The sequence below is a fragment of the Cavia porcellus genome, unplaced genomic scaffold (genome assembly GCF_034190915.1).
Source record: "Cavia porcellus strain 051 isolate PalLab524CR breed Dunkin Hartley unplaced genomic scaffold, mCavPor4.1 scaffold_29, whole genome shotgun sequence".
Taxonomy (NCBI): Eukaryota; Metazoa; Chordata; class Mammalia; order Rodentia; family Caviidae; genus Cavia; species Cavia porcellus.
Window position 1 is genome coordinate 37,972,010 of NW_026947512.1, and position 24,710 is coordinate 37,996,719.

The following is a 24,710-nucleotide window of genomic DNA, read 5'->3' on the forward strand; positions in this document are numbered from 1 at the left end:
TGAAAGAGAGTTCTCTTAGAAAGAGGTCAAAGAATGGGGAGGGGATAAGAAACAGGTAAAAATGGCCTTGGACTTGCATCAAGGATCAGAAAAAGAGCTGACAGACAGGACACAGAGAAAGCCAGATGCACCAATGATGACTGTCTCCAACTCCCATAAAATATAAGGAAAGTAGAAGAGGGCTAATGAACTCTCAGGGAGTGTGTGCTCACACCTATGCACTAACATATTCATATACATATACGTCACTATGTTAATTCACTCTAGGGTCATCATAGTGTATTCACTTTAGAGTCACTATGTTAATTAACTCTAGGGTCATCATAGAGTACAAAGACAGCCACATGCCCCCTCACTATAAGGTAACCAAAAATAAGGCACCCCCTTGTTAACTAGCTGCCCACCCCAAAGATAAGACCTGAAAAAGTACATCAAGGACAAGTAAAGAAACAGATAGAAGCTGCACACTGACCACCGGAAGAAATGATGTTAGACAGAGGTGCCCAAAAGCCAACCCAGGTATGGCAAAGTCTAGGGGGAGGGAAAGTCACCCCCCTCCCCAAATAAAAACACCTGAAAGCAGGGTGTGGTGGCGGACACCTGTAATCCCAGCACTTGAGAGGCTGAGGCTGGAGGATCATTGTAAATCCGAGACCGGCCTGGCCTACAAAGTGAGCACATGGGCAGCCTGCAGTGGGTAAGGGGCCCTTCTCTCAAAAAGACAAAAACAAAAACCTGAAAACAAAAGACTCAGCTCCTTCATCTTTCCCGAGACCCTTATTCCTGATTCTTTCTTATAAGGGCAGTTATCTATCTTCTCCTTTCTCTCTTCTTTTCCTCTTTACAAAGTGTCTGCCTTTCGTCAAAATTTGTCCCTTTAATTTATTATTGGGCTAAGTTGCAGTACTTGTGAAGTGCACACGCCAGAGAACAGCAGTGTTCCTCCCCCAGACGCAACAATGAACACTGGACAGACAACAGAAGCCTGGGTCAATATGATTATTTGATATGACATTAATAATTTCAATTACCTTACCCTGATTGAGATCGTGCCCTCATAGTTCACACTTTTGGGGGGGGATACACAGTCTTCTGAGACCCTAGCTGCAGAGTACCCCTAAGCCCTCAGATTAAAGCTCTAAATTGCAGCAATACTTTGACCACAGGTAGTTCGTGAATTTGAAATCCCTCTCTTCTTTTCAGATCCTGCCACCCAAATCCCTACCTTTATAAAACATTTCTTAAGGCCTACCCAAGCTGTTTCTCTAGCGCCCTGGGCACCCTCGTCACAGCCTGCAGGCGCTGTATTGGATTTGTCGGTTCACAGGGTGTCTTTCCCACTAAGCTGAGTTTCTTGAGGACAAATTTGATAAGGTTTACATATATGAACCTCCAGGAATTCTACAGTACCGGGTGAGTTATTAACAAATAAATGTCACTTCAATTAAATTGATTTCAAAGTTAGGAAACTATCGGTCGCGAGGACCTCCGTGTTGTAGCTGAGCTGCAGACTGGGGTAAGCGCAGCAGAACATCACATGATGGCAATGAGGCTGAGAGGCCAAAGCTAAATCCTTAACAGCACGCGTGGGCAAAACTGAAAAAAGCAACAGCGGTAGCAGGTCTGCAGTGATCTGGCCGTGGGTGATGTGGGGCTGCAGCTATTTAGTGTTAGACCTCACTTTTGAGCTGTCTTCGCGCTGGAACCATTAGGGAGCCGACCCGGTGGCGCAGACCTGTAATCCCAGCACTCGGGAGGCTGAGGCAAGAGGATTGTTTGGAGTTCGAGACCAGCCTGGGCTACAAAGTGAGCTTAACTCCAGCCTGAACTGCACAGCGAGACTCTGTCTCAAAAACGGACAGACAGAAAGAAAGAAAGAAAGGAAGGAAGAAAGAAAGAAAAAAGAAAGAAGGAAAGAAAAAAAGAAGCAAAGAAAAAAGAAAGAAAGAAGAAAGAAAACCACAAACTATCAAAAACACAGAAGCTTATCTCAGACCCACCACTAACCATCTCGGGGTAGGCCAGGAGGCTCCACGCCCAAATTCTTTCCCGCTGAGGCATGCCCGAAAGGGGCGGGCTCTGTGTCCGAAAGGGGCGGGCCCTGTTCCGGAAGGGGCGGGTCCTGTGTCTGCACGGACGCTGCCTCCACCATGGCGTCCCGGGTGGTCTTTGGCATCGGCCTGCTCTCTGCAATCCCCCTCTTGTGTCTGGAACTCCAGCGTGGGATCCCAGAGATAGGTAATTGTTCAGTTTTTGTCCCCTGGTGTCCACAGCTGGAAACTTTTCACACGTTTCTGATTGGATTAGCTACTCCAGCCGCGGCTCTGTAGAGCGGCTCTGACTACAGTTCCCAGACTGCATCATGCCACCTCCCTTTTCCGGATCCGACTCCGTTTGGCAAAAAGTTTCCTCCAGGTCTGGCAAATTTTAGCGTTGAAAGGAACCGAGGCGAGGAGTACAGGGGCAGTCGTAGACAGTACTGGATTTTCAAATTTTAGTTCGTGCTCAGAAGGGAATAAAGGCATTGAGAAAAGGAAAGACCGAGAAACTTGGGGAGTATGCCAGCAAAAAGACTGGCACGTGGGAGCAAAAGGATGAAGGCCAGTGTGGTTTGGATCAAGGAGTGGGGGAAAGAGGCTCAAGATAATAACATTCATTGACCCCTCTATGTGTCAGACATTAAATGCTATGCACTATTTCATTTAATGTGTTCGATGATTATAAGGACTATGTAGACTTTTCACCCCGATAGTGGGGATTGACTCGGACTTTCATACTAACCTATATTCCCCAGCCCTTTTAAAGTTTAAGACAGGACCTCATTAACTTGCAAATTTCCCAGGCTGGGTTCAAATTTATGATCCTCAGCTTTCCAGGGTGCTGGGATTACAGAAACAAGCCGCTCTAGATAGGTACTATCTATAATCCCCATTCTATGGATTTAGGGAGGACAGATAGTTTCCTTGAGGTTTTAAAAAGGTCATCCTAGACTCTGTGGAGAATGTTTTGGAAGGAAGCTATAGTGGAAGGCAATGAGGTAGGCTAGGGTTATGAAGTAGGTAAGTAGCATGTTATTAGAATAACAGTAAAAACGAGCACAGGTCATGCTTATTTGATAGCTTGATGTTTTGGGTGAGAGGGGACTGAACAGCGATAGATTTCTAATAGGGCCAGTAGTAACAGGTAACTAAAAGGAAAACAGGTGTGGAAAATCAGGAGTTGATTTTTGGACATAATTAGTAATAAATTTATATATTTGTCTTTCTCTTTAAGCTATGTGCCAACAGAAAAATCATGGTAAAGATGGGCACTGTGGTGTACACCTGTTACACCAGCATTCGGGAAGTCCAAGGCATGAGGATCACAATGCAAGCCCAGCTGGTGAATTTAGCAATTTACTGAGACCCTCTCTCAAAATACTATTAAGAAAAAATAGAAACAAAAAACCCTCTTAGCTCTTTCTTCTCTTTATCCTTCCCACCTCTGAGGAGTCAGGTGGACAGAACTGTTGTTTGAAATAAGATGCTTTAAAAAAATTTACAGCTTTCCTACTGACTCGAGCTATGTTGAGATATAACAAGATCTTTAGTAAAATGATAAATGAAATAGTCAGATTCATCCTTAACTGTTACAGAATTCACCTGCTGCTGTACCTTTCCAGCACCCACCCTTATCTGCTTATTCAGAACCTTTTACTTTGTGCTAGTGTCCCAGACACTAATCAGTCAGATCATCACTTAAGGGCTGTAGGAGTTTTGCTCCTCAGTCAGCTCTAGCCCCTGGAAAATGCAATTCTTTTTTTTTTTTTTTTTTTTATTTAAGAGGAAAAAGAGAAAAACACAAAACAAAACAAAGCAGTGTAAGGGTACACGTAATACAGAACTACAAAAAAAAAAAAACATAACAGTAAGAAATCACCTGTTAATAGATTACATATTATCATCTTGAAAATAGTTGCTCAATTCACAGTATCAAAGAATACAAAGTGGACATTCAAACAGGGAGACTACAAACAGCTGTGTTCAGTGATCCAAAAACATTGATATAGTCAGCTATTTAACACCCCTAAACACACTTGCTGTTATATCCGTTAGAGCTCCTTTTTTTCCCCCTCTCTTTTTTACAACAAAATTTACACATTTTGGATTTTATTACTCCTTAGTTCTTACTACTTTTTTGGGGGGGGAGAGAATACAGTCAAATATGGCAAAACAAAGCTGTCAGTCAAAACCAAGGATAGACATAGCACATGGTGTAGAACAGAGTACAAGGTTATCAACAATAGTTATCAACATTGTCTCTTGTTTCCTTAAAAAGAATTGTCTATCTCATTAGATATTATAAAGTTGGACAAAACAGTAGAGAACAAGACCAATAAAACTTAGGCATTGTAAACATTACAGGACTTCCAAAGGAGACAATAGTCAAACCAGAATGGGCATCATAGTGAATCTTATTGCCTTCAAAGTAGTTGCCTATACCCTCAAACTTGATACTATCATACAGAATGGAACAGAGTCTAATCAGTCAAAACAAGATCGTGGGAGTATTACAGGACTTCAAAACAAGTTAATAGGAAATCAAAAAGAGTTACTATTATATATCCTAATTTTTAAAATTTTTCCCCTTAATTAAGACAAACATAAGAAATAACTAAATAATGAAAATGCAATTCTTGAGGGTAGAGACCACTTCTAATGTGTTTTTGTGTTCCCAGACCTTGTCACCATGTCCTAATGTATTTATTTTTTGAGATATGTTCTCATTTACATAGTCTAGGCTAGGTTTGAACTGTCCATCCTCTTCTCTCAGCCTCCTACACGTTGGAATTCAGATGTGTGCCTCTACACAGTCTTAATAACACTAGGCCAAAGTCCTAGGAAATATAAACAAAATCCTGGCAGCATCTCCTCGTTCTTGACATTTTTACTTAACACTTCCTTCTGGAATGCTTTGTTGTGAGCTAGTGGTTGTTTCCTATGGTTTTCATTTTGTTTTGTTTTTTGAGACAGGGTTTCACTAGTTCAGGCTAGCTTTGAACTTACTCTGTAGCCCAGGGTTGCCTCAGACTTACAGTGATCCTCTTGTCTCAGCCTCCTAAGTGATGAGATTACAGGCCTCTGTCACCATGCCCTGCTGGTTACTAACATGCTTATGCCTGCCATGTGGAGTCCGAACCATGATGCAGGGGCGGAGATGGAACTACCTATTCAGTCTCCTTACTGTCTTTTTAGGCATACAGTATTGAAAAATGATTCATATCTTTTTGCTGTTGTATAAAAGCCTTCATTGCCAGGCTGCGAGTCAAACCAAGAGCCTCACGGATGCTAGACCTGTGCTCTACCACTGAGTAGTATCTCCAGGCCTCACCAATTCATTTTAAGGGTACTGAGATTAAGTACTTAAGGCTGGCTCTTCACATTTGTTATCCTTCAAAGTACCCTGGTTATAGGCTGTAGAGCCTAGCTACCCACCTTCCTTAAGAATGCCCCAGAAACCTTAATTCAATATTTTTTTACTTGAAAGATGTACACACAAATCTAGTTCTTTTATATTCCCATGTGATACTTGCAGGTTGCTTACTTGTTAGTACAAAAAGCAATATTATGGAACATGCATCCCAAAGCACTGTGGTTTCTCTATGGTATTAATATTTAGGTGTTAAATTACTTTTGTAATGGTCAGAGTTACCCTAGATTCAGTTATATATTGTATTGAATAACACCTTAATCAGTAGTTAATGTTGGTAAAAGTTAGAGGAGCTGTGATTAAAAAGAAATTTTTTTAACTTTATTATTATTATTAAAGACTAACAAACATGTTTTCAGTTTAAATATAACATTGCGGGGCATGGTGGCACATGCCTGGAATCCCAGCACTAGGGGGCCAAGACAGGAGGATTGCCAAGAGTTCCAGGCCAGCCTGGGCTGCATAGCAAGATCCTAATTTAAAAACAAAGCAACAACTGCAGCATTAAAAAAAAACAGAGGAAAAAAGCATTTAATTGTGTTAAGTTTTATTGTGTTCCTTCTTTTATGCTTAATTGACTGTCATCTCTAATCACATTGTTAATATGGCTTTATATGTCTGCCAACAAACTTTAGAAAATTAAAAAACAAAACAAGACCAAAAACTCCTAGAAGTAGAAACCATTTACTCAACTTTCTCTTTGCTTAGCATTAGCAAATTGTATCATACAAAGCAAGTATTTTACATATTTTAAGTTATATAAACTTTTTCCTCCTTTCTGGGTAGAAAGGAAACCAGAGCTTATGTTTTACCGACATTTGATTTGCCTGTTTATCTATTAATTAATACTGGAGATTGAACCCGGGGCTTTTGCGCTAAGCTACTCCCAGTCTTTTATTTTTGGTTTTGAGACAGGATCTTGTTAGGTCTCTAAGTTGTCTAGGGGGGCTCAGACTTGCCTTCCTCCTTCCTCAGCTTCCCAGAGCACTGGAATTACAGATGTTCTCACTGTGGCTGGTATCCTAGTGTTTATAATGTAGCTCAGCACTGTAATTATGACTGTATTCCTATAATAGAAGATGTTTATTCTGGAATTATTTTCTGGAAGTTTGTTCTGGTAATGATAACCACTATATGAATTTTAGTGTCTAAAGGAATGAATATATATATATATAGAGAGAGAGAGAGAGAGACTGTAACACGGTTATATAACTTACTACACATTTTTGGTACAGATAATCTATTACTCCTTATTAAAGACAAAAAATTGTCTTTAATTGTGTTCTTTTTCCTTTATTAGGAATTAAAGATTTCATTTTGCTGTGTGGCCGGATATTCTTACTGCTTGCTCTTCTTACTTTAATTATTTCTGCGACTACCTCATTGCTTAACTCACTCAGATCTTCCCAAGTTTATCTGAAAGGTGAGTTTATTATTTACGCTTCCCTTTAAATTTTTCTACTCACATTTCTTTTATTTACAATTTTGCATGGTAAGAACCATAGATTTGTGATGTGTAATTTCAAGGAGTATGATCCTTTATAACTTTGGTGATGATTATTTTGAAAACTGTAAATCTCAACATTATCAGAAACTGTACTCTTTTCTTATATGTATTTCTGAAACTATCATTTCTGAGTTTGTTGCATTGTAAATTACCTAATTTTCTATTGTGTATTTGTATCACTTAAACTGCTGTGTGATATCTATGGTTTGTAAACTTTTTCAAAGAGTAATTATATCTACCTTTTTTTTTTGAGATGGGGTCTCACTATGCAGTTCAGGCTTGCTCTGAGCTCACTTTGTAGCCCAGGCTAGTCTTGAATTTGTAATGATCCTCCTACCTCAGCCTCCTGAGTGCTGGGATTACAGGTGTAGCTGTTTTTACTATTAATCTTTAAAAGGCTTTTCATTCGCATTTTAAGTTTAATGCTACCTATATTAATTTAGGCACCTATAAAGTGCTTTTAGTTTTAGGAAATCATGCTTGTTTTTATTTTTGTTTCTTTTTTGATAAGTTAGAATTTGAGTTCTAGAAGGCTTTTAAAATAATATGTATGTGGACTCAGAATAGATGAGCTTTAAAACTAAAAGCTGCATTCTTATATGTAGTAGGAAAAGGTTCACCAAAAATGAATTTGGTAGTTTATATTTGGTTTTATTGTTTGTGTATTTAAATGTAAATAAATAAAAATTTAAAATATTTAAATGTTAAATATGAAGTGATTAATTTATAGCCCTTTCATCTTAAGTATGAAAGAAATCATGCTAAAAGTCATTTGAGTCATAGTGACAATATAGCTGTTTCAAGATCTCTTAATCATGGATACTGTTTTTGTGTTTTTCTTTTGGTAAGTTACTTAGTCTTTTATTCTTTAACATAGTTGGAAATTAAGGGTACTATAATTTTCACCAGGAATTTTGTGTTTAATATATTTTCAAGGCTGGAATTATAGAGGTATGATTAGCATGTGCAAAGTCCTGAGTTCAATTCTCACCACTCATTAATAAAGAAAAATAAAGTACTTTGATACCAGTGGGATGCTTGGTGCTTACGTTAAACTAGCTGTCAGGCAGTCTGTTTTCTATTTTACAAATAAGGGAAATCAACTCTTGCCATAGTTTTGGTACCTTAAGTACCTTTGTATCTTTTTATTGCTGAAGTACAAGTTATCTGGTAAATCTATGGATTGGCAGTTGAGAGACATAATCCTCAAGTGAAGCTAATGTTGTCTAACATGTATAACCATTAAGACTGCATTTAGTGCTGCTTACTGAAGGGTTTTCTTCAGGTGAGTGTAAAGTCAGCTTGCTGCTATTCTTCCTGTCTTTCCTGTTGTCACTGGGATATTGAGATGGAAAGGTGTGCCATTTGCTGCATCAGAGGCTCAGAAGCGTTCACAGGGACTCAGTGATTGTCTTCTAAGGGTGGACACGTAATTCAGTGGGAGAGTGTTTGCCTCACTTGTGCAAAGCCTTGAGTTTCATTTGTAGTGTGCATATAGACACACACGAGAAGAACAAAAGTAAAAGAAAAAAGGTAATACTATTGATTCATTTTCAAGTACCTCGATTCAGTTAGGCAAGTATCTTAAGATCAGTGAGTCTGACTGACCAAATAGCAAACCTGTGGTCACACTGGGCCTTCTGGTTTCCTGATGCACTCGGCTATCCTAACCTTCATTTTATAATTTAAGGAAAAAACTGCTGCCCTAGGGATAAAGCTGTGGGCAAAAGGGATGCTCCTTCTTAAGGAGCCAGGGAGTTGGACAGATGTATTTTTCTAAAAGGTGGATCAGTCTTCAAGGAAGTAGTTTCTGATGCATTGTTAATATTTGTAAGCCATTTCAGATATTATTACTGCTCTATTAGAAAATTATTCTTTAAATGTTTTAAAGATCAAGCTACATACTTAAAAATGAGATTTAGTATACCAAGTGTAAAAAAGCACCCACACAACAGAAATCCTTCCTGGTAACATTCAGTGGGTAGTAGACTAACACTGGTTCAGTCATTTTAGGGGTTGAAAGGGCACTTAACTTTGGGTACCATGGTGCTTTTACTGTCACATCCAGTGGCAGCAGAATGACACTCGTTATGCCCGCAGCTTGTCTACTGCATACTTTACGTGCAGTAGTGGGCTTCCGTGCTGCACCCCAGACCTGCTGAAGTTCTGTTAAGACAAGAAAAATAGGGTTGTGATGGCTCGTGACTAAAAGAAGAGGTGAACAACCACTGCACCAACCTTACCTCACCTAGAATAAAAACAGGAGGGCTCCTTGCCAGCCCGAGTCAGTTTTGCCCCAAAGACCGATCAGAAGTAACCAAGACTCCTTCACACATTGAGGGAGATACTCGGAGACGGTACTCCATGCTGCTAGGCTTTGTGCTCATGCATATACATGTACATTGTGCTGTTGCTACATCGATTTATATATATGCTATTTCTTTTATAGAAAACATGTCTAATCTCATGGTATTCCACCAACAGGACTTCTCTATCTGTGTGGTAGCCTGTATTCTGCTCTTTCCTGACCTTTGCTAAGGGGCAGCCTGCTGCTATGTATCTATGATTCTCAGAAACCGTCTTTACTATTACCTGTTGGCTGTGTCTGATTTCCATCTTTCCTGAGTCAAAGAACTTACAAATCCAGTGGCATCATCAGAATATTCTGGAAGCTTCCTTAGCAGTACTGTTATGTATAATAACACCTGTCAGAGAATAGTGTCAGTACAGAGCCTGTTACAAACTTTGCTATAGATTTCATGTGCAGATTTCTTTGTTTCAACTGTTTGCATATACTTTTTCATTACTTGAAAAAATAATCTTTTTTGAAGGCTGTTTATCTCTTTCAAAATATTAAAATCTACAGACTATCTTTAGAGAATATGCCATCTGGTTTATTGACATGTAGAAATTAAAAAACACTTTTATGTTTTGATGACTTAGAAGATGAAGAAAAAGAGAAAAATGAAAGAAGACAACTCGTGAGAAAAAAACAACAAGAAGTACAGAATGAAAAGGTAAAGCATAGTTGCTTATCTGATGTAGAACTATGCCTGATAAGACATTAAGTTAAGGATATACATGTGTACATACAATGCATATTGTATATGTATATGCATGTGTGTATTTATGTATGTGAGAGAGACAGAAGGAGAGGGAGGTACAGGGTCTCACAATGTAATTTAGGCTGGCCTTGAACTCACTGTGTATCCCAGGCTGGCCTCGAACTCATGATGATCCTTTCTGCTCCAGCCTCCCGAGTGCTAGGATTATAGATGTCTGCCTTTGTGTCCCATGCTGTGATATCATTTGATATGAGGCTTTTTCATTTTTTTGTGCAAGAAATTAAGTTGCTACAATACGTAGACCTGTCCTTTAGTTCTGTAAAACTTCCTCGTATTATTTCCTGAATATTTTCTGTATCCTTCTCTTTGGGAAACCCCTTAGGTGAATTTAGGAATAAGAGATTGAGCCCAGTTGTTTCATCTTCTTGTCCACTGTCCATTTTAGTGGTTCTAGGGAATTTCAGTTGATTATTTGAGGTATTGTAATGTTAATTTCCAAGACTACTTACTTTCTCATTTTCTCTTTTTTGTAACATCCTATTATAGACCACTAAGTAATAGAAATTAGTATAAAGTCAGGGAGGGACTGGGCTCTCAAGAAAACCAGTAGAAAAAAATAAAGACATTAGAATTGCTGCTGGAGGTGCATCTGAAGACCTGGCCTCAAGATAAAAATACAATGGCCAGGCCTATGTGCCTGCCCAAGAGATAAACAGTGACTTGAAATTATACTGTAGTTAACAAAAGTTGGTCCAGTAAGTCTTGGTGGGCATCAGTAGCCAGGTGGGAGGCCCGAACATCTGAACCCATCCTATCCCCAAAATGCCATTGTTTTTTCCATGTGCACTGCTCTGTGATTGGTTTTCCTATTGCTCAGTATTAGCTAAGCAACTATACTTGTAATCCTATAGATTAATTGTGGTTTAACCCACATAGACACACTGTGACACTGCTGTATAAATTACCCATGAAGTGGAGCCTTGATGACCACCCCAGTTGGAACCCCTCCTGGAAATCAGGAGCTGTTCACTCATTTCCAGTAAAACTCTACTAAACATTTTCTTTGGTTTGTGACTTTATTCCTCCAATCTGTGGGGCCATGAACTTGGCTCATTTGACATCTAGCAGGTCAGCAATTAAATTTTTCTTGTATCAATCCTATTCTTATTTTTCCAAGGTTCTTTTTTTTTTTTTGTCTTTTTGAGACAGGGTTTATTGGTGAATTGAGGCCATTGCATTAATGGTTACAACTGACCTGCATTGGTTCATCTCTGCCATGCTGTCTTCCTGCTGTTGGCCCTCCACTTTTCCCTCTCATTCAGTTGTCTGCCCTGTTTGGTGATCCTCCTCTGCTGCTGTTCCTGGAACCATGGTCATCTTTGGCTCTGTCTAGAATATCCTTCACCACTCTCTGTAGGGTTGGTTTGGTATTCATGAATTCCTTCAGTTGTTTTTTATCATGTAAGTATCTTAGTTTTCCATCAGTTTTGAAAGATAGTTTTTCAGGGTAGATCAATCTGGGATGTTTTCTTTCAGGGTTTGAAACACTTTACTCCAAACTCTTCTTGACTTGATGGTTTGTGTTGGTAAGTCTGCTGTGATTCTGATTGGTTTTCCTTCATAGGTGATCTGTCTCTTTTTTCTAACAGCTTTTAATATTCTGTTCTTGTGCTGAAATTCTGGAATCTTGATTATTATATGTCGGGGTGTAGATTTACTTTGGTTTTGGCTAGTTGGAATCCTGTATGCCTCACTTATCTGCATAGCAGATCGATGTCCCATGTTTGGGAAGTTTTCTTCTATTATTTCTGTGTATAGCATTTTAATTTCATTTGTGTTGATCCCTGCTTCTTCACCAACACCTATCAGTCTTTTTTTTTTTAACACCTAAAAGTCTTAAATTATGCTTCTTTGCATCATCTTGCAGCCATTGAGTTGTTATTTCCTGATTCTGGGTTGTTTTTAAGAGATCTTTCCTTTTACAATCACTAGCTGCTATCCTATCTTCAAGGTTTGAAAGTCTATCTTCAGTCTCTTTCAAGTGGTTTTGCCAGCTTTTGATTGAATTTTTAATTTCCTGGATCTCTGTTTGAATCTGTTTCATGCGTTGTAATTAATTCCTTTGTACATTCATTCAAGGTTTCCATTATTTTCCTGTGCTCCTCTTTATTGTCTGTGTCTTCTTTTCTTCTTTTACCTCAGACATTATTTCTGATTTGACTGCTTTTCCAATCTCATGAAATTGTTTCCTTATTTCAGTTGCTATCCTCTCAGAGATTTCAGGTGTGTGACTTCCATTTTCTTTCATGACTATATCTCCCAGACTTGTTCTGTGTGGGCTAGAGGTCTGAGATTGCCTTTTCCTCCTTCATTTTGACATTCTCCTGGGTTCCTCCCCACAAGCTGGTTGTGGGCCCCAGGTACCTCCCATGTTGGCTGCCCCTCCGTGGTATTAGGGGGATGGGACAGATACCTGGGTTCCTCTAACCCCAGATTTACAGGGAGGTAGTAGGATGTGAAGCACACTGGGGCTTCACTGATGATCAGGGATACATGGAGGTGGAGCTGCTTCTCTCAGCCTGTGTGTCTACCCTGGGACTCCTGCAGTGGTGGCAGACACACAGGGGTGTTTTTGTCTGATTCCACTATTGGGCAATGGCTGCCCAAAGGAACCAAGGGCCTCCAATGGTGGCGTACAGGTGCACAGAGCTATCTGACTGTGTGTCGCTACTCCTGCTGCAGCCTTCCAGTGGCAGTTCCCTACAGGCAGAGGTAGATGGCTAGTTCTCTCTGCTGGTGTTGGCTGCCCCGGGAAAGGGCCTTCTGGCTGGTGGCACCTGCCAGGCTGAGATGGATCTGTCTCATAAATGAGAATTTTTATGTAATGCAAAATTGGGGATGCTGTTTTATTGGCTAGAGCAAGTTAGTGTGACAACAATATCTAACTTGGTTCTTATTTACAGTTTTATAGACTGTGAATTTTTCTTCTTGCTGTTTAGTTTTTCAAGCCTTGAATTTACTGTATAACCCAAGTTGGTTTTGAACTCATGGCAGTTCTCCTGCCTCAGCCTCCTGAGTGATGGGATTACAGGTGTGTGCTGCCACACCCAGCTGATAGTGTAAATTTTTTAGGAACATTAACATATAGTAATGTGTACTTTGTTTTCTTCAACAGGCCAGTAGATACACAGAGGACATTTTAAAACCTCGTCAGGAAATGAAGTTAAAAAAGCTGGAAGAGCGCTTTTATCAAATGATGGGTGAAAGCTGGAAATTAACCAGTGGTCACAGACTTGGGGTTAGAAAATACTCTATTTTGAATGCTACTATTACTTATATTTCCTTTTATTGATTTGTTTTAAAAATTGAAAATGATGTTAAGCCGGAAAGTCAGATTTTTAGGAGTCTTTGTTGTTACTGATTATATGTCAGTTTTTATTCAGCATGCTCATGTGCCAGGTAGTTAAATGGTTTTTGGTGCTTGAAGTGTATGTATTTTAGAAAATATCATGAGGCAGTCTTCAAGAAAAATGCAGAGAAACCACTATTTTAAGAAAATTTTGATCTTTCCTAAATTTAGACCTCCAAGGTATAAAGCTCACATTATGTTTGACTCTGTTTTAAAAGCTAGATTGGATTTGGATTATTTTTTCCTTCTGACATTAAGGAAAAATTTCTTCATTAACTAATGTAAGTTTACAATTTTAAGTTTTCATAGAAAGAAGGATATTCATACAGATGTTAAGATTAACTGGCTACAGTTTTTATGTGTAAGACCCATTTCTCTTCCAAAAACATTTTTGGTTTTTTGGTAATTGGCTTTTTGTTAACACTGCGTCTCTCACTGTCTTGTTAAAGAAAATGATCCAGTAAAGAGAATCAGGGTTCTTAGGGTAAACCTACAATTAATGGGAAAGATGGGCAACCGAAAATAAAACCAATCTATGCGGTGATTTCACTTTTTTGTTTGTTTGTTTGTTTGGGGGTTTAGGCTGACCTTGAATTCACTGTGTAGCCCAGGCTGTCCTAGAACTCACAGCAATCCTCCAACCTCAGCCTCCCTAGTGCTGTTACTATAGACATGCACACCATGCCTGGCTTGTGATTTCACTTCTGAGTTTGCCTTCTGTTGAGTTTTGTGCCTGATAGACTTTGGTAGGTTGGGTTTTGTATTTTTGGAGACAAGGCTCACTGTATTGCTCAGGTCAGTCTCATCTCTAGGGCTTCCGTGGTCCTCCTAGGTCAGCTGTGATGATAGGCACACACCACCACACTGGCTTGCCAGGTTTGCTTTATCCTGGTCCACGGTGAGGTAGTCATCTGCCCCTTGTGTCCAGGCCATCTTCAGAGCATGTGAGAGTCATGGCACTGGCCCTGGGGTTGCGTGGGCAGTCTGGGCTGGGCCTGGAAAGTTACATTTTTAGCATTAAGATCTTTTGATTCCCATTCCCCACGCTTCTTCCACCAGATTTTCTTAGGATAAAGAAAGAGGGATTGATACCCTCCTCTGCCACACACACACACACACACAGTGGTAAACAGTATAGTCAGATAAAGAGAACATTTTCTCTTAGAAGAACAGTTGTTATGGAAGGAGTTACCAAACTAGTGAGTCTGTGTTTGACAGTTTAACATTTAAATAAATTAGTTTTGTTAAAGAAAAAATGTTAGTACATAATATTAATAAAGAGTAATCTTTGCAGGGTGTAGTGGTACATGTCTGTAATTCTAGCACACAGCAAACTGTGGCAGGGAGATCATGAATTTGAGGCCAGTATGATCTACATAGTGAGTACTGTCTCAAAAAGAAAAATGAAAACAACCCCCCTACCCCCCACCCCACCAAAAGAGTACCGTTTTTAATTTCTGAGAAAAAAATGTTTTGTCTCCTAGAGTGATTAAAATGGAAGGTTAAAGTTTGAAAGCCACACCATCTTTATATATAATCAGGCCACATTCAGCTATGGAAATTTTGCATGGTCACATATGAAGACAAGGTTTTACATATGTTCTATTTTCACAGGCTTTGAAAACAAACCCCCCAGTACTGTCTTGCTTCTTTTAGGATATCATTCAGGCTTTTTTCTTTCTCCCATCCTGCTGAGAAGCTTGGGCTTGATCAGCAGTGGGAAGTGCCCCATCATCCTCTTGTCTAGCAGAGGAGACCCCAGAATTGGATAAGCTTACACTACTTTCTGCAAGATATTAAGCCTTGTGTAAAAGTCTAAGGAGAATGCCTGGGACTTAGCTCAGTGGTGCAGACACCTTTCTAGCAAGTGTGAGTCTCAAGTTTGATTCCCAGTACCCCCTCCCCAAAAAAGGTCCAAGGAGAGAATGCTTTAATTTTGGCGGGCCTAATGATGATTTAACATTCAAAAAAAAAAAACAACCCACAATTTTCAAACAAGACAGAGGGTAACAGTGGTTAATACATTGTGTATTATTATCTTTAAATTAGTTACTGAGAGCACAAGATGTCTATATTTAATTGTCCAATAGCACAAACCTTTGTTTTCAATGAACTAAGAGAAATTAGTATTATAACTATGTTATGAATTCTTTCACCTCACACTAGGGAGATAATAACAATGTCTACACAACATTTTTTAATGTATTATGCCATTATAGTAAAATAAATAACTGTTATGTATAGAGTAAAATTGATGAAGAGAAATTTTCTGCTGTTTTTGACCAGGGTGATGAAGATTCAGTGCTTAAAAATGTGAACCAGACACCTTCGGAAACAAAGAGAGACGCCAATGAGAGATGCCGCTTGCCTCGTCCTGTGCCCAGAGTTCTGCCACCCACTGGGCAGCCCCTGCAGGAGGAGGTTGTATAACACCAGTTTGCGTGGTGTCCACACCGTGGCTGGGGAGATGGTGTCTCCTGACCACCTGAGAAAGTGACCATCCTCACTTGAAATCATTTGTCTTTTTTAACCCTAAATTAAGGTTCTGAACCAAACTTTATAGCTTGAGAGAATAATTCTTTTTGAGGAAGTCATTTGATTATGTGGAAATGAAAAATACAGTACTTATTAAGGGAAGCATTTTCAATGGGTAGTTTAAGACATTATTGTGCCGCATTTGGCTAACACCTGCCACAGGTTGAATATTCCCTTTATGTGGTATTTTGGAATAATTTTGTAGTTTCATGGTGTAGAATTTTTTGCCTGTGCCATCAGGTTGAGGCTCAAAAAGTTTCAGATTTGGGAGCATTTCAGATTTTGAATTAACTTAAATATATCATTTTCCTCACTGTGGCCCTTTAGGAAATAGGTTTGTAATCTTGTTGCTTGGAAATAGTACCCACTATTTCCTGTTTGTTTGTTTTTTTCCCCAAATTTTTAAACTGGTTGGTTCTGATTTGGAGCTAAAAAAGGTTCAAAATAAGAAAACTATTTTACTTAAGGAAGGCTCTGAAGGTTGTTTCTAGTACAGTATGTTACTTCCCAGTCTAAGATTCTCTGGTGCATAGTAGAGCTTGAAGGGAGGAATCAGGTAATTGAACTATTGCTGTTGTTTCAAAAGGCTCTAATGAGCTCTATGGACCAATTAAAAAATTGACTTTTTTTTGATATGGGGTCTTGCTTTGTAGTTCAATCTGGCCTTAAATGCACTGTATAGCTCAGGCTGGCCTTGAACTGACAGTGATCTTCCTGCCTCAGCCTCTCAAATGCTGGAATTACAGGTGTGAGCCATCACACCTGGCAAAAAATTGAATTTCTTTTATTAATAGCCTTCATACTGATGGGAAATTCTGGCTGACAGTTGTGTAAAAAGTCTGTGGTATTTAAAAAAAAAAAATCCCTGGAGTAAAGTTCTTAGTAACAGTAAGATAAGAATTAATTTTATGAAAGGAAATGATTGCAGCATTTTTTTTTTTTTTTTTTTTTTTTTTTTTTTTTTTGCGGTGCAGGGGATCGAACTCATGACCTTACGCTTGCCAGGCAGGTCCTTATGCCACTGAGATACATCTCTGGCCCTTTTTTTTTTTTTTTTTTCTGAGACAAGCTTTCACTGTGCAGTTTAGGCTGGGCTTGGACTCACTTCATTGCCCAGGCTGGATACAAACTGGCAGTTCCCACCTCAGTATCCCGAGTGTTAGGGTTACAGGCATACCCCACCATGCCCAGCCAACATTTGATTTCTTAATAGATTAACAGAAACAGGAAAGACATGAGTAAATGACAAAAGCAACCAAAGTAAGTGGTCACTATCCAGTCCCCTAGGAGTGTCAACCAGGAAAAAGAAAACATAGAACTCATTGAAGTGTGGATGTGTATGTATTAAATAATTGTGGGATCTTACTGAACTTTAATCATGTTACTATTTTTCCTGTTTCTTTAAATAGTAAATTTTTACTCATCTTAGAACATGGATTGGCAACTGTCCTCTCGAGTCCTATTTTTATGATGTGTTGTTTTATGACGAGCGGCTTATCTGAAGTGTTTGCTGGATGCTTGTTCCCTCCTCACTCCCTTTTTTTCCTTCCCTGGAGGATGAGCCCAGGGCCTCGCCCCTGCTAGTCAAGGGCCAGGAGCTGCACCCCCAGCCACGTCTCTCGTGTACCATGGAAACTGTGGAGCTCTTCTCATTGCAGTTATTTTTGAAGGCTTCTTGAACATATTCCTTTTACTAATATTTATATCTCTTCAGGTTTCTGACTTACCCGAAGAACCTTCTGAAACAGCTGAAGAAGTAAGCTTATTTATTTTCTGAAAATTATATTTTCCATTTTGTCTAACATCAGTAAATATATCTTATCTAAACTTGAGTTGAGAGAAAAAATAGCATGTTCATGTGACTGCACTGTAATTAAGTCTTGTTCCAAATATGGCATAATTTCGAAGTCCTCAGCCGAGTCCTGTTTTGGAAGCCTTCTGTTGGCCGTGCTGCTTTTTAGAGCCCGCTCGCTCACTGCCTGCGGCAGAGAGAGAGTTTCTCAAAGTTTAGGTCAGTGAACTATTCATTAAGACAGAATCAAAATAGGCAGATGCTTCAATAAGTCTTCCGTTAGAGATTTTCAGGATGGTTTGTCGTTATGGACTCGGCCTTCCCATGCTGAGCTGCCAGGTTCCTAGCTGCTGATTTGTCTGCTCTGCCTTCCCGAGCCTGGTTAGACATTTGTCAGACACGGGAAACGCACCACACCCTGCTAGTCACGGGCAGTATGTCCAGAAGGAGAATGGCCGGAGCTTTCCACTTCTCAGAGGTTAGCAACTGTTCTAGTGTACTTCCTGGAAAAAGTTTTTGAGGCAACCTTGAAAGCAGGGTCTCTTTTTGCTGCCGCGCAGCTGAGAAAATCTGGCAGTCATCCACAGACAGAGACAGTGAGGTGAGCAGTCCAGATCCTGAATCCCCCCAGAAGGAAAGCCGTTGTTGCTGTTTCTTAAACTTCAAATCTCCCATTGTACCTGACAGATCTGTGTCTTAAATATGCTGTCTTGATCGCCACCTCTCATAAAGCTCTGGTATCCATGGCAACCAGCCTGTAACACAAGAGGTTAAATATAACTTCAGATTTCCGGGAAACACAATTTTTTAAATTACGCTGGCTTTGAAGTATGTGACATTGTTCCTGTAGAACAACAGTTTGTCACTGAAGGTCCACAAATTACAAACATCAGGCCATCAGGGAATCTTTTGAAAACTGTCCTTTTGGGGGCCGAAGGCAGAGGGCAGTTTTTCTCTTCAGAGTCTCAGGTTTGTGAGCCTGAGAAGGCTGAGACATAGTGGAATATTCTAATTTTAATGGACTATCTTTGGGGAAGGCATTTTCTGTCTACAGTTGCTTATGCGCATTTCTAAAACATCAGTGCAAAAATCCTTAATTCCCATTTAAGCATTCCCAAGCCTAGATGGCTTCAGATCTCCAATTGTCTTTCAGTAATCCTCCAATTCCTCCCGTGGCTCTGGAGCTTTTCACGTCCCATCCAGGTCTGCTGACCTGTTGCTGGGCAGTTGGCCTAGTCCAGTGGTGGCGACCTGTGGCACTTGTGCCACAGTGGGCCGTTTATCAGTGAAAGCTCTAACAGGTTCGCTATCATTGGCCTCGTCCCTCTGGGCTTCTCCGCCTGCCTTTTCCTATCCGTTGTAGCAGTTTTCAAAACAATGATAATCGACTGTAAACATCGTGATAAAAGTTAAAAACAAAAAAAAGAAAGTAGTCACTCTCGGTGAGTGGACCTTGCAATCCATCCTCTATCCTATTACCCTAGTAATAAAGTATGTCTAATGTAAAAGCATACATAGAGCTAGGAATTGGATATACCAATTATCAAAGAGTCGGATAGCTTTCTTCCTGTCTTTATTATTGTTTTGTTTTGTTTTCTGAGACAGGTACTCACTGTAGTCCAAGCTGGCCTTGAATGCACTTTGTAGCTAGGCTGGCCTCCAGTTTGAGGTTGTCCTCCCGCCTCAGCCTCCCAAGTGCTGGGCTTATTGGCATGTGCCACCGTGCCTGACTGGGATATTTTTCTTTCTAAACTATATAATCATGTTTTGGCTTTTTGAAAATACTCTTTCCTGTTTTATCAGTATAACAGTTTTGATCTGGTATCATAATCATTACCTGTCATATGATTTCATTGCATATCAGCATCTGTATTCGCCTGCTCCTGTCATGACAAACACACTTAAGTCTTCAAACCACCTGAGTTTTATGATATATATGTAAAAGACTTTTTATTTTTAAGAATACTGGAAATTACTTTTAGGAAATTCTGTTTCCTTATTAACGTGAGATCTAATATATGGGAGAGGGACATTTTTAAAGTTCTGCTTTGTTGGGAGAAGGGACTAACATTTTTAAGAGTGTCAGAAATAGATGAAGCTTTCACTGTCAGTATCTATATCAGTATGGTTTTCTGTATATGAAGTAACTGTCGTACGAGAACTTTCCTGTTTTACTGGACATTTGCATGAAAAGGGGCAGAGTAACAGATGAGGGCCCCAATGATAGTGGAGGGCTGGTCTGGAAACTAGTGCAGTGCTTACTTAAGCAGTACACCTGATTTACATGTTCAGTATTGTAGTTATCTCAGAGTCCTAAAATATGGAGATAGGCTGAGAGGAGGAAGTAATTAATAAGAATAGAGACCTCTCAACCTGGGCCCAGGATATAGCTCAGCAGCATAAGCGCCAGTCTGGCAAGTGGAAGGTCCTGAATTTGATTCCTGGTACCGGGGGAAAAAAATCCAGAACTTTCAATCCAATAGTCACTATATGTTACTATTCTTTAAAGATAGTAACCTTAGAATTTAAGATAATTTGAAAATAGTTCTGTAAATCATCATATAATGTTATAATACAGCAACTATTTTCATTATTGGATGCTGTCTTATATTTTAATTTTAAATCAGCTATTACTTAACAGTCTGTGTTTGGGACACTGATTGATTTTCTTGGTGTTGTTGGTTTTTCTTTGTTGGCTTTTTGGGTTTTTTGAGACTGGGTCTTACCTTGTAGTCCAGGCTGGCCTGGAACTCAGGCAGTCCTCCAGCCTCAGCTCTCAAGTGTTGGGATTACAGGCGTGCACCATCATCTGTGACCTAGAACACTGATCTTTCTCCTGGATGAATTGCAGCCCACACATTTTAGCTACTTGTCAATCTACTGCACTATTAGTAGTAGTAAGAGAAATTGTACAGCCAGCTTTCCAGTATTGTAATGGAATAATTTTTGGAGTTCAGTTCTCTCAAGTAGTTACATCATCATAATGAAAAAGATTCACTAAATTTTAAATATAGTTTCTCATAAGGCATTTGGCTTTAATTTTCCTGTCAGATTACGGCAGTTTAAACAAAACCTCACTGTAAAAATTTTACTGTTTCTCCAGCCAAGCAAAGTTGGCTTTTAGAAGTATGTGATTTAGTTATTTTATATTTTATTACAGAATTTTTTCCCTAGTACAGATCGTAATAGGGCAGTAGAACTTTCATACAATTCAGCTTTATACTTTTTGTTGTTGTCTGAGACGAAGTTTCACTATGCAGTTAAGCTGTCTTCAAACTGGCAGCAATCCTCCTGTCTCAGCCTCCCGAGGGCCGGGATTATAGGCGTGCACCACCACTCCTGGCCTTTTACACTGATCTTTGAAAAAATTTTATCATTACATGTTTGCTGTATGTAATGATGACATTCATCCTGGGGAGAATACTGATTTAGATGTAAATCAAATATCTAAACTACTTAAGTGGAAATTTTTGTATGTGTGATACTGGGGACTGAACTCAAGATCTAGAGTGGTAGGCAATTGCTCTCCACTGAGTGCCCCCAGCTGGAGTGGACACACTGCCCACTGTGACTTTCCAGAGGGAGGTGCTGCTCTTGAACTGCATTTACACCTAGCATGCTGCCCAGGGGCTCCCAGGATGCTGATGAGGTTAGACCTAAGAAGGGCTTTCTTGTCAGGTATATAATGAATTTCATAATAAACTCATTATCTTCTCTTTCTATAATTGTCTTGGTATAGTAGTAGTTTGTAAGCTCTTTTTAGCTGTTTTATCAAAGGGAAGATTATTGGGGAATTCAGTATGTGAAGTCAATACAGCCAGAGCTGCTCCAAGACATGGAGTGTTTCCTGAGTTCCGTCACCCAAGACTGATTCTGGCTCTGTCTCTCACATGCTTGTGAAGACGGAGATGCTGTGTAGTCTGCGGTAGCAGAGTGGGCGGGTAACTCGAGGTTTCTTTCCTTTTTCCTTTTTATCGGTACCAGGGATCGAACTCACGACTGCCTGCTTGCAAGGCAGGCGCTTATGCCGCTGAGCTAAATCCCCAGCCCCCGAGGTTTCTTTCCAATCTAGTGCTTTTCTTGTCTGTACAATGGGAGGTGGTACTGGGACCTCTTGCTAGGTCACTTCTGGATGGGATCCAGGCAGACGGATGCATTGAGTCTCTGGAGTCCTCTTTGGAAGGCTGTTTCTGACCTCAGTCAGTTAGATGATGTTTGTTTTTCAATTCTGGAAGAATTATTTCTATGTTTAAAGTGAGCTTTATCTGATTACTTTCAGAGTTAAATTCCTGCAAATCTCCATGTGAGCTTTTATGATTACAGGTGTTTTCTAGAGTAGTAATGAATAACATAAGGAATGGCGAATTGAATTTTTGGTTTGGATTAGAATTCTGACCTGAACATCTTTATTCCTCAGGTAGTTACTGTTACTCTGCGGTGTCCAAATGGGAGACTCCTGAGGAGAAGGTTTTTTAAGTCTTGTAGTTCACAGGTAAGTGAGAGAATTGGTATTTTGAGGAATTTTTTCCCCATTACTGAAGATCAGACCAAGTTCTTGCACATGGAGCTCCATTCACAGCCTTGTTATTTTTTTAAATCTTGAAGCAGGGCCTCAGTCAGTCACCCAGACTGGGCTCAAACTTGCAGTGCTCTTGCTTTAGCCTCTCAGAATACGAGAAATCACAGGTGTGTGATAAACAGGACATCTGCAGGTATTGTTACAGAGGTTTGGAGGAGGAATGGTCAGCTGCTCTGAGTTGTGATCTTTGCCTTCAAACTTTGCTAAGTTCTTCACTTTAGTATAATTTGTTTCTCTTTCTTTCTTTTGTTTTTTTTTTTTTTTTTCCTGGTACTGGAAATTGAAATTTTGGGCAACTGCTCTACCACTGAGCTAGATCTCAGACCTTTTTTATTTTGAAACAAGGTCTCGCTAAGTTAACCGGGCTGGCCTGAGCTTGTGATCCTCCTTCCTCTGGAGTAGCTAGGGTTACCCCATACCCATCTTTATCATCTGTGTGTCTGCTGGCATCCTGGTCTCCTGGCTCTGACCAGAATCTCCCATTAAGCTCAGTTTACAGCATTCCAGGGCCACTTCAGTGACCATCTCCAGACCTTTGCAAACTCCTCCCAGGGGCTTCTCAGACACGTGGTGAGGTGGTGTCACAGTAACAAGCCCACTTTTCTAATACCAAAATCTCTCTAGTCACTTGCTTGTTACTGAAGCACAATACCTGATATCCACAAATTAAAGGAGGGATGGTTTCTTTTGGCTTACAGTTGGTAGAGGTTTCAGTCCATAGTAGGCTGACTAAAGCTGGTCAGCATGGCATGGGGATGGTACAGGAGAGCTGCTCACAGCATGGGATACAGAAAGTAGAAAACATTATTTTCCTTTAAACTGTGAAAAGTTTCTTGGAAAGATGTGGAAGTTCTGCTCCATTACTCCTGGGCCATATCACAATGTAAAAAATTAGAGTGATCCAAAGGAACACAAATGTGTATAGCATTTGGTAACGATGAGCTTTTATCTTCTAGGTTTTATTTGCCTGGATGATGAAAATTGGTTACCACACATCCCTACACAGCCTTTTCACTTCTTTTCCCAGAAGACTTCTAGAAGTGGAGGGTAGCTGCTCACTGGCCGACATAGGAATTACTGCGGATACTCTGCTCACTGTGGAAGAGAAAGAAGAGAGCAGCTAGTAAAGAATGAGGAACTACCTGTTCTGCATAGAATCGCTTACACTGTGACCTAACAGTACAGTAACAGATTCATGTTAAAATCATGCTTGGCAGTAAACAGTAAAAGGATTCTTCTCTGCATGTAAATTTTGGGATGTGCCGTCTTATACCAAATAAGAACAGGAAACAGTGTATACAAGGAGGCACTCAATTTATATTTCTTTCCATCTGCCATCATTTCTCAGTATGTTACAAAACAAAGTCATAGGACTTTGGTTTCTGTCTCTCTGATCCTTCTTGACCACACAGTAGTTTACAATTCATTCATGCGTTTCAAAATAAGAAAAATAGAAATCTTCATTCTACAGTATTTTTAGAAATTAAAACCTGAAGTTCTTTAATGCTTTACTGTTCTTTTGAAAGGCACATACTACTATTTACTTAACCAAGGTCTGCAATGTATGATTTTATGTTGTATTAATTGCCATATTTACAAAGTTCCAAGTGGAAAACTGAAAGCATTAAAGCATTGGTGAATATTTTAGAATGTCTCATTTCCTTTTTACGCTCATAAACATATAATAGCACCCTCATGCACTGCAATTACCATGTTCAAACTCTGAGAACAAAAGGCTATTAACTTTCTTGTACTCATTTTTCCTCCATGCTTAACCCGTTCCTTTTGTTCACTGACTCCTCTGATTATGAATTAGGAAAGCTTTTCAAAACCTTATAAGTAAAAATAATTAAAAATCTCTCATAATCCAGCACCCAGAAATAAGCATTTCTGGCATAGAGACTGCAGTTCAGGCCAATAAGCTTAAGTGAAACTTCATGAGAGCCCTTTGGACCACCTGGCTAAAATGCTCCCAGAGGGTTCTCAAGTGTCAGGATTTGTAAGATGTAAATGTTTTGGGCAGCTGCGGTTTGAGCTGGTTTGTAATGTAACAATATATAACATAAGGATTTGGGTGCTGATCAGTGAGGTGCTGCCATAATACAATTCTAAAATGTAGGAGTGACTTTCGGGGAAGGACTAGGCTTCAAGAAGTGTTAGTGGAAGTCTGAAATGTCTTGAAACTTAGATAAAAAGCTAACTGCCCGATAAAGTTGCAAGAGAAGACTTGTAGGAAGATGTTACTGGCTAAACAGTAGGAGAAAGTTCAGAAAAGCTAACGGTTGTGTGGGAAATGGAAAATGTAGCTAATGAATTAATCTGGCTAAAAATGCATTTCCTACCAAAGTGGTGAA

At 39.7% G+C, this 24,710-nt stretch overlaps 1 protein-coding gene across 2 annotated transcripts; it reads left to right on the forward strand.

Moving 5' to 3' along the window:
• The first annotated feature begins 2,043 nt into the window (after window positions 1-2,043).
• Window positions 2,044-24,006, forward strand: Ubxn8 (UBX domain protein 8). 2 transcript variants are annotated; one of them, XM_013158104.3, is made up of 8 exons: window positions 2,044-2,238; window positions 6,770-6,892; window positions 9,920-9,993; window positions 13,217-13,339; window positions 15,737-15,871; window positions 17,700-17,741; window positions 22,195-22,269; window positions 23,313-24,006. In XM_013158104.3, exons 1-8 carry the CDS (start codon window positions 2,151-2,153, stop codon window positions 23,478-23,480), a joined length of 828 nt encoding a protein of 275 aa, XP_013013558.2. In that variant the 5' UTR covers window positions 2,044-2,150; the 3' UTR covers window positions 23,481-24,006. The 2 variants fall into 2 exon arrangements, with proteins under 2 accessions (XP_013013558.2, XP_063096140.1); XM_063240070.1 differs by lacking the exon at window positions 2,044-2,238 and adding an exon at window positions 3,261-3,381.
• The last annotated feature ends 704 nt before the right edge of the window (window positions 24,007-24,710 follow it).

What these genes read in the sequence shown, in the direction of transcription:
- Ubxn8 (XM_063240070.1), top strand. Translation starts at nt 3,276, where the DNA reads ATGTGCCAACAGAAAAATCATGGTAAAGATGGGCACTGTGGTGTACAC. An exon ending in AAGAAGTACAGAATGAAAAG is followed by an intron (nt 9,994 to 13,216) that starts GTAAAGCATAGT and finishes TTTCTTCAACAG; the next exon opens with GCCAGTAGATACACAGAGGA. An exon ending in CTTCTGAAACAGCTGAAGAA is followed by an intron (nt 17,742 to 22,194) that starts GTAAGCTTATTT and finishes TTTATTCCTCAG; the next exon opens with GTAGTTACTGTTACTCTGCG.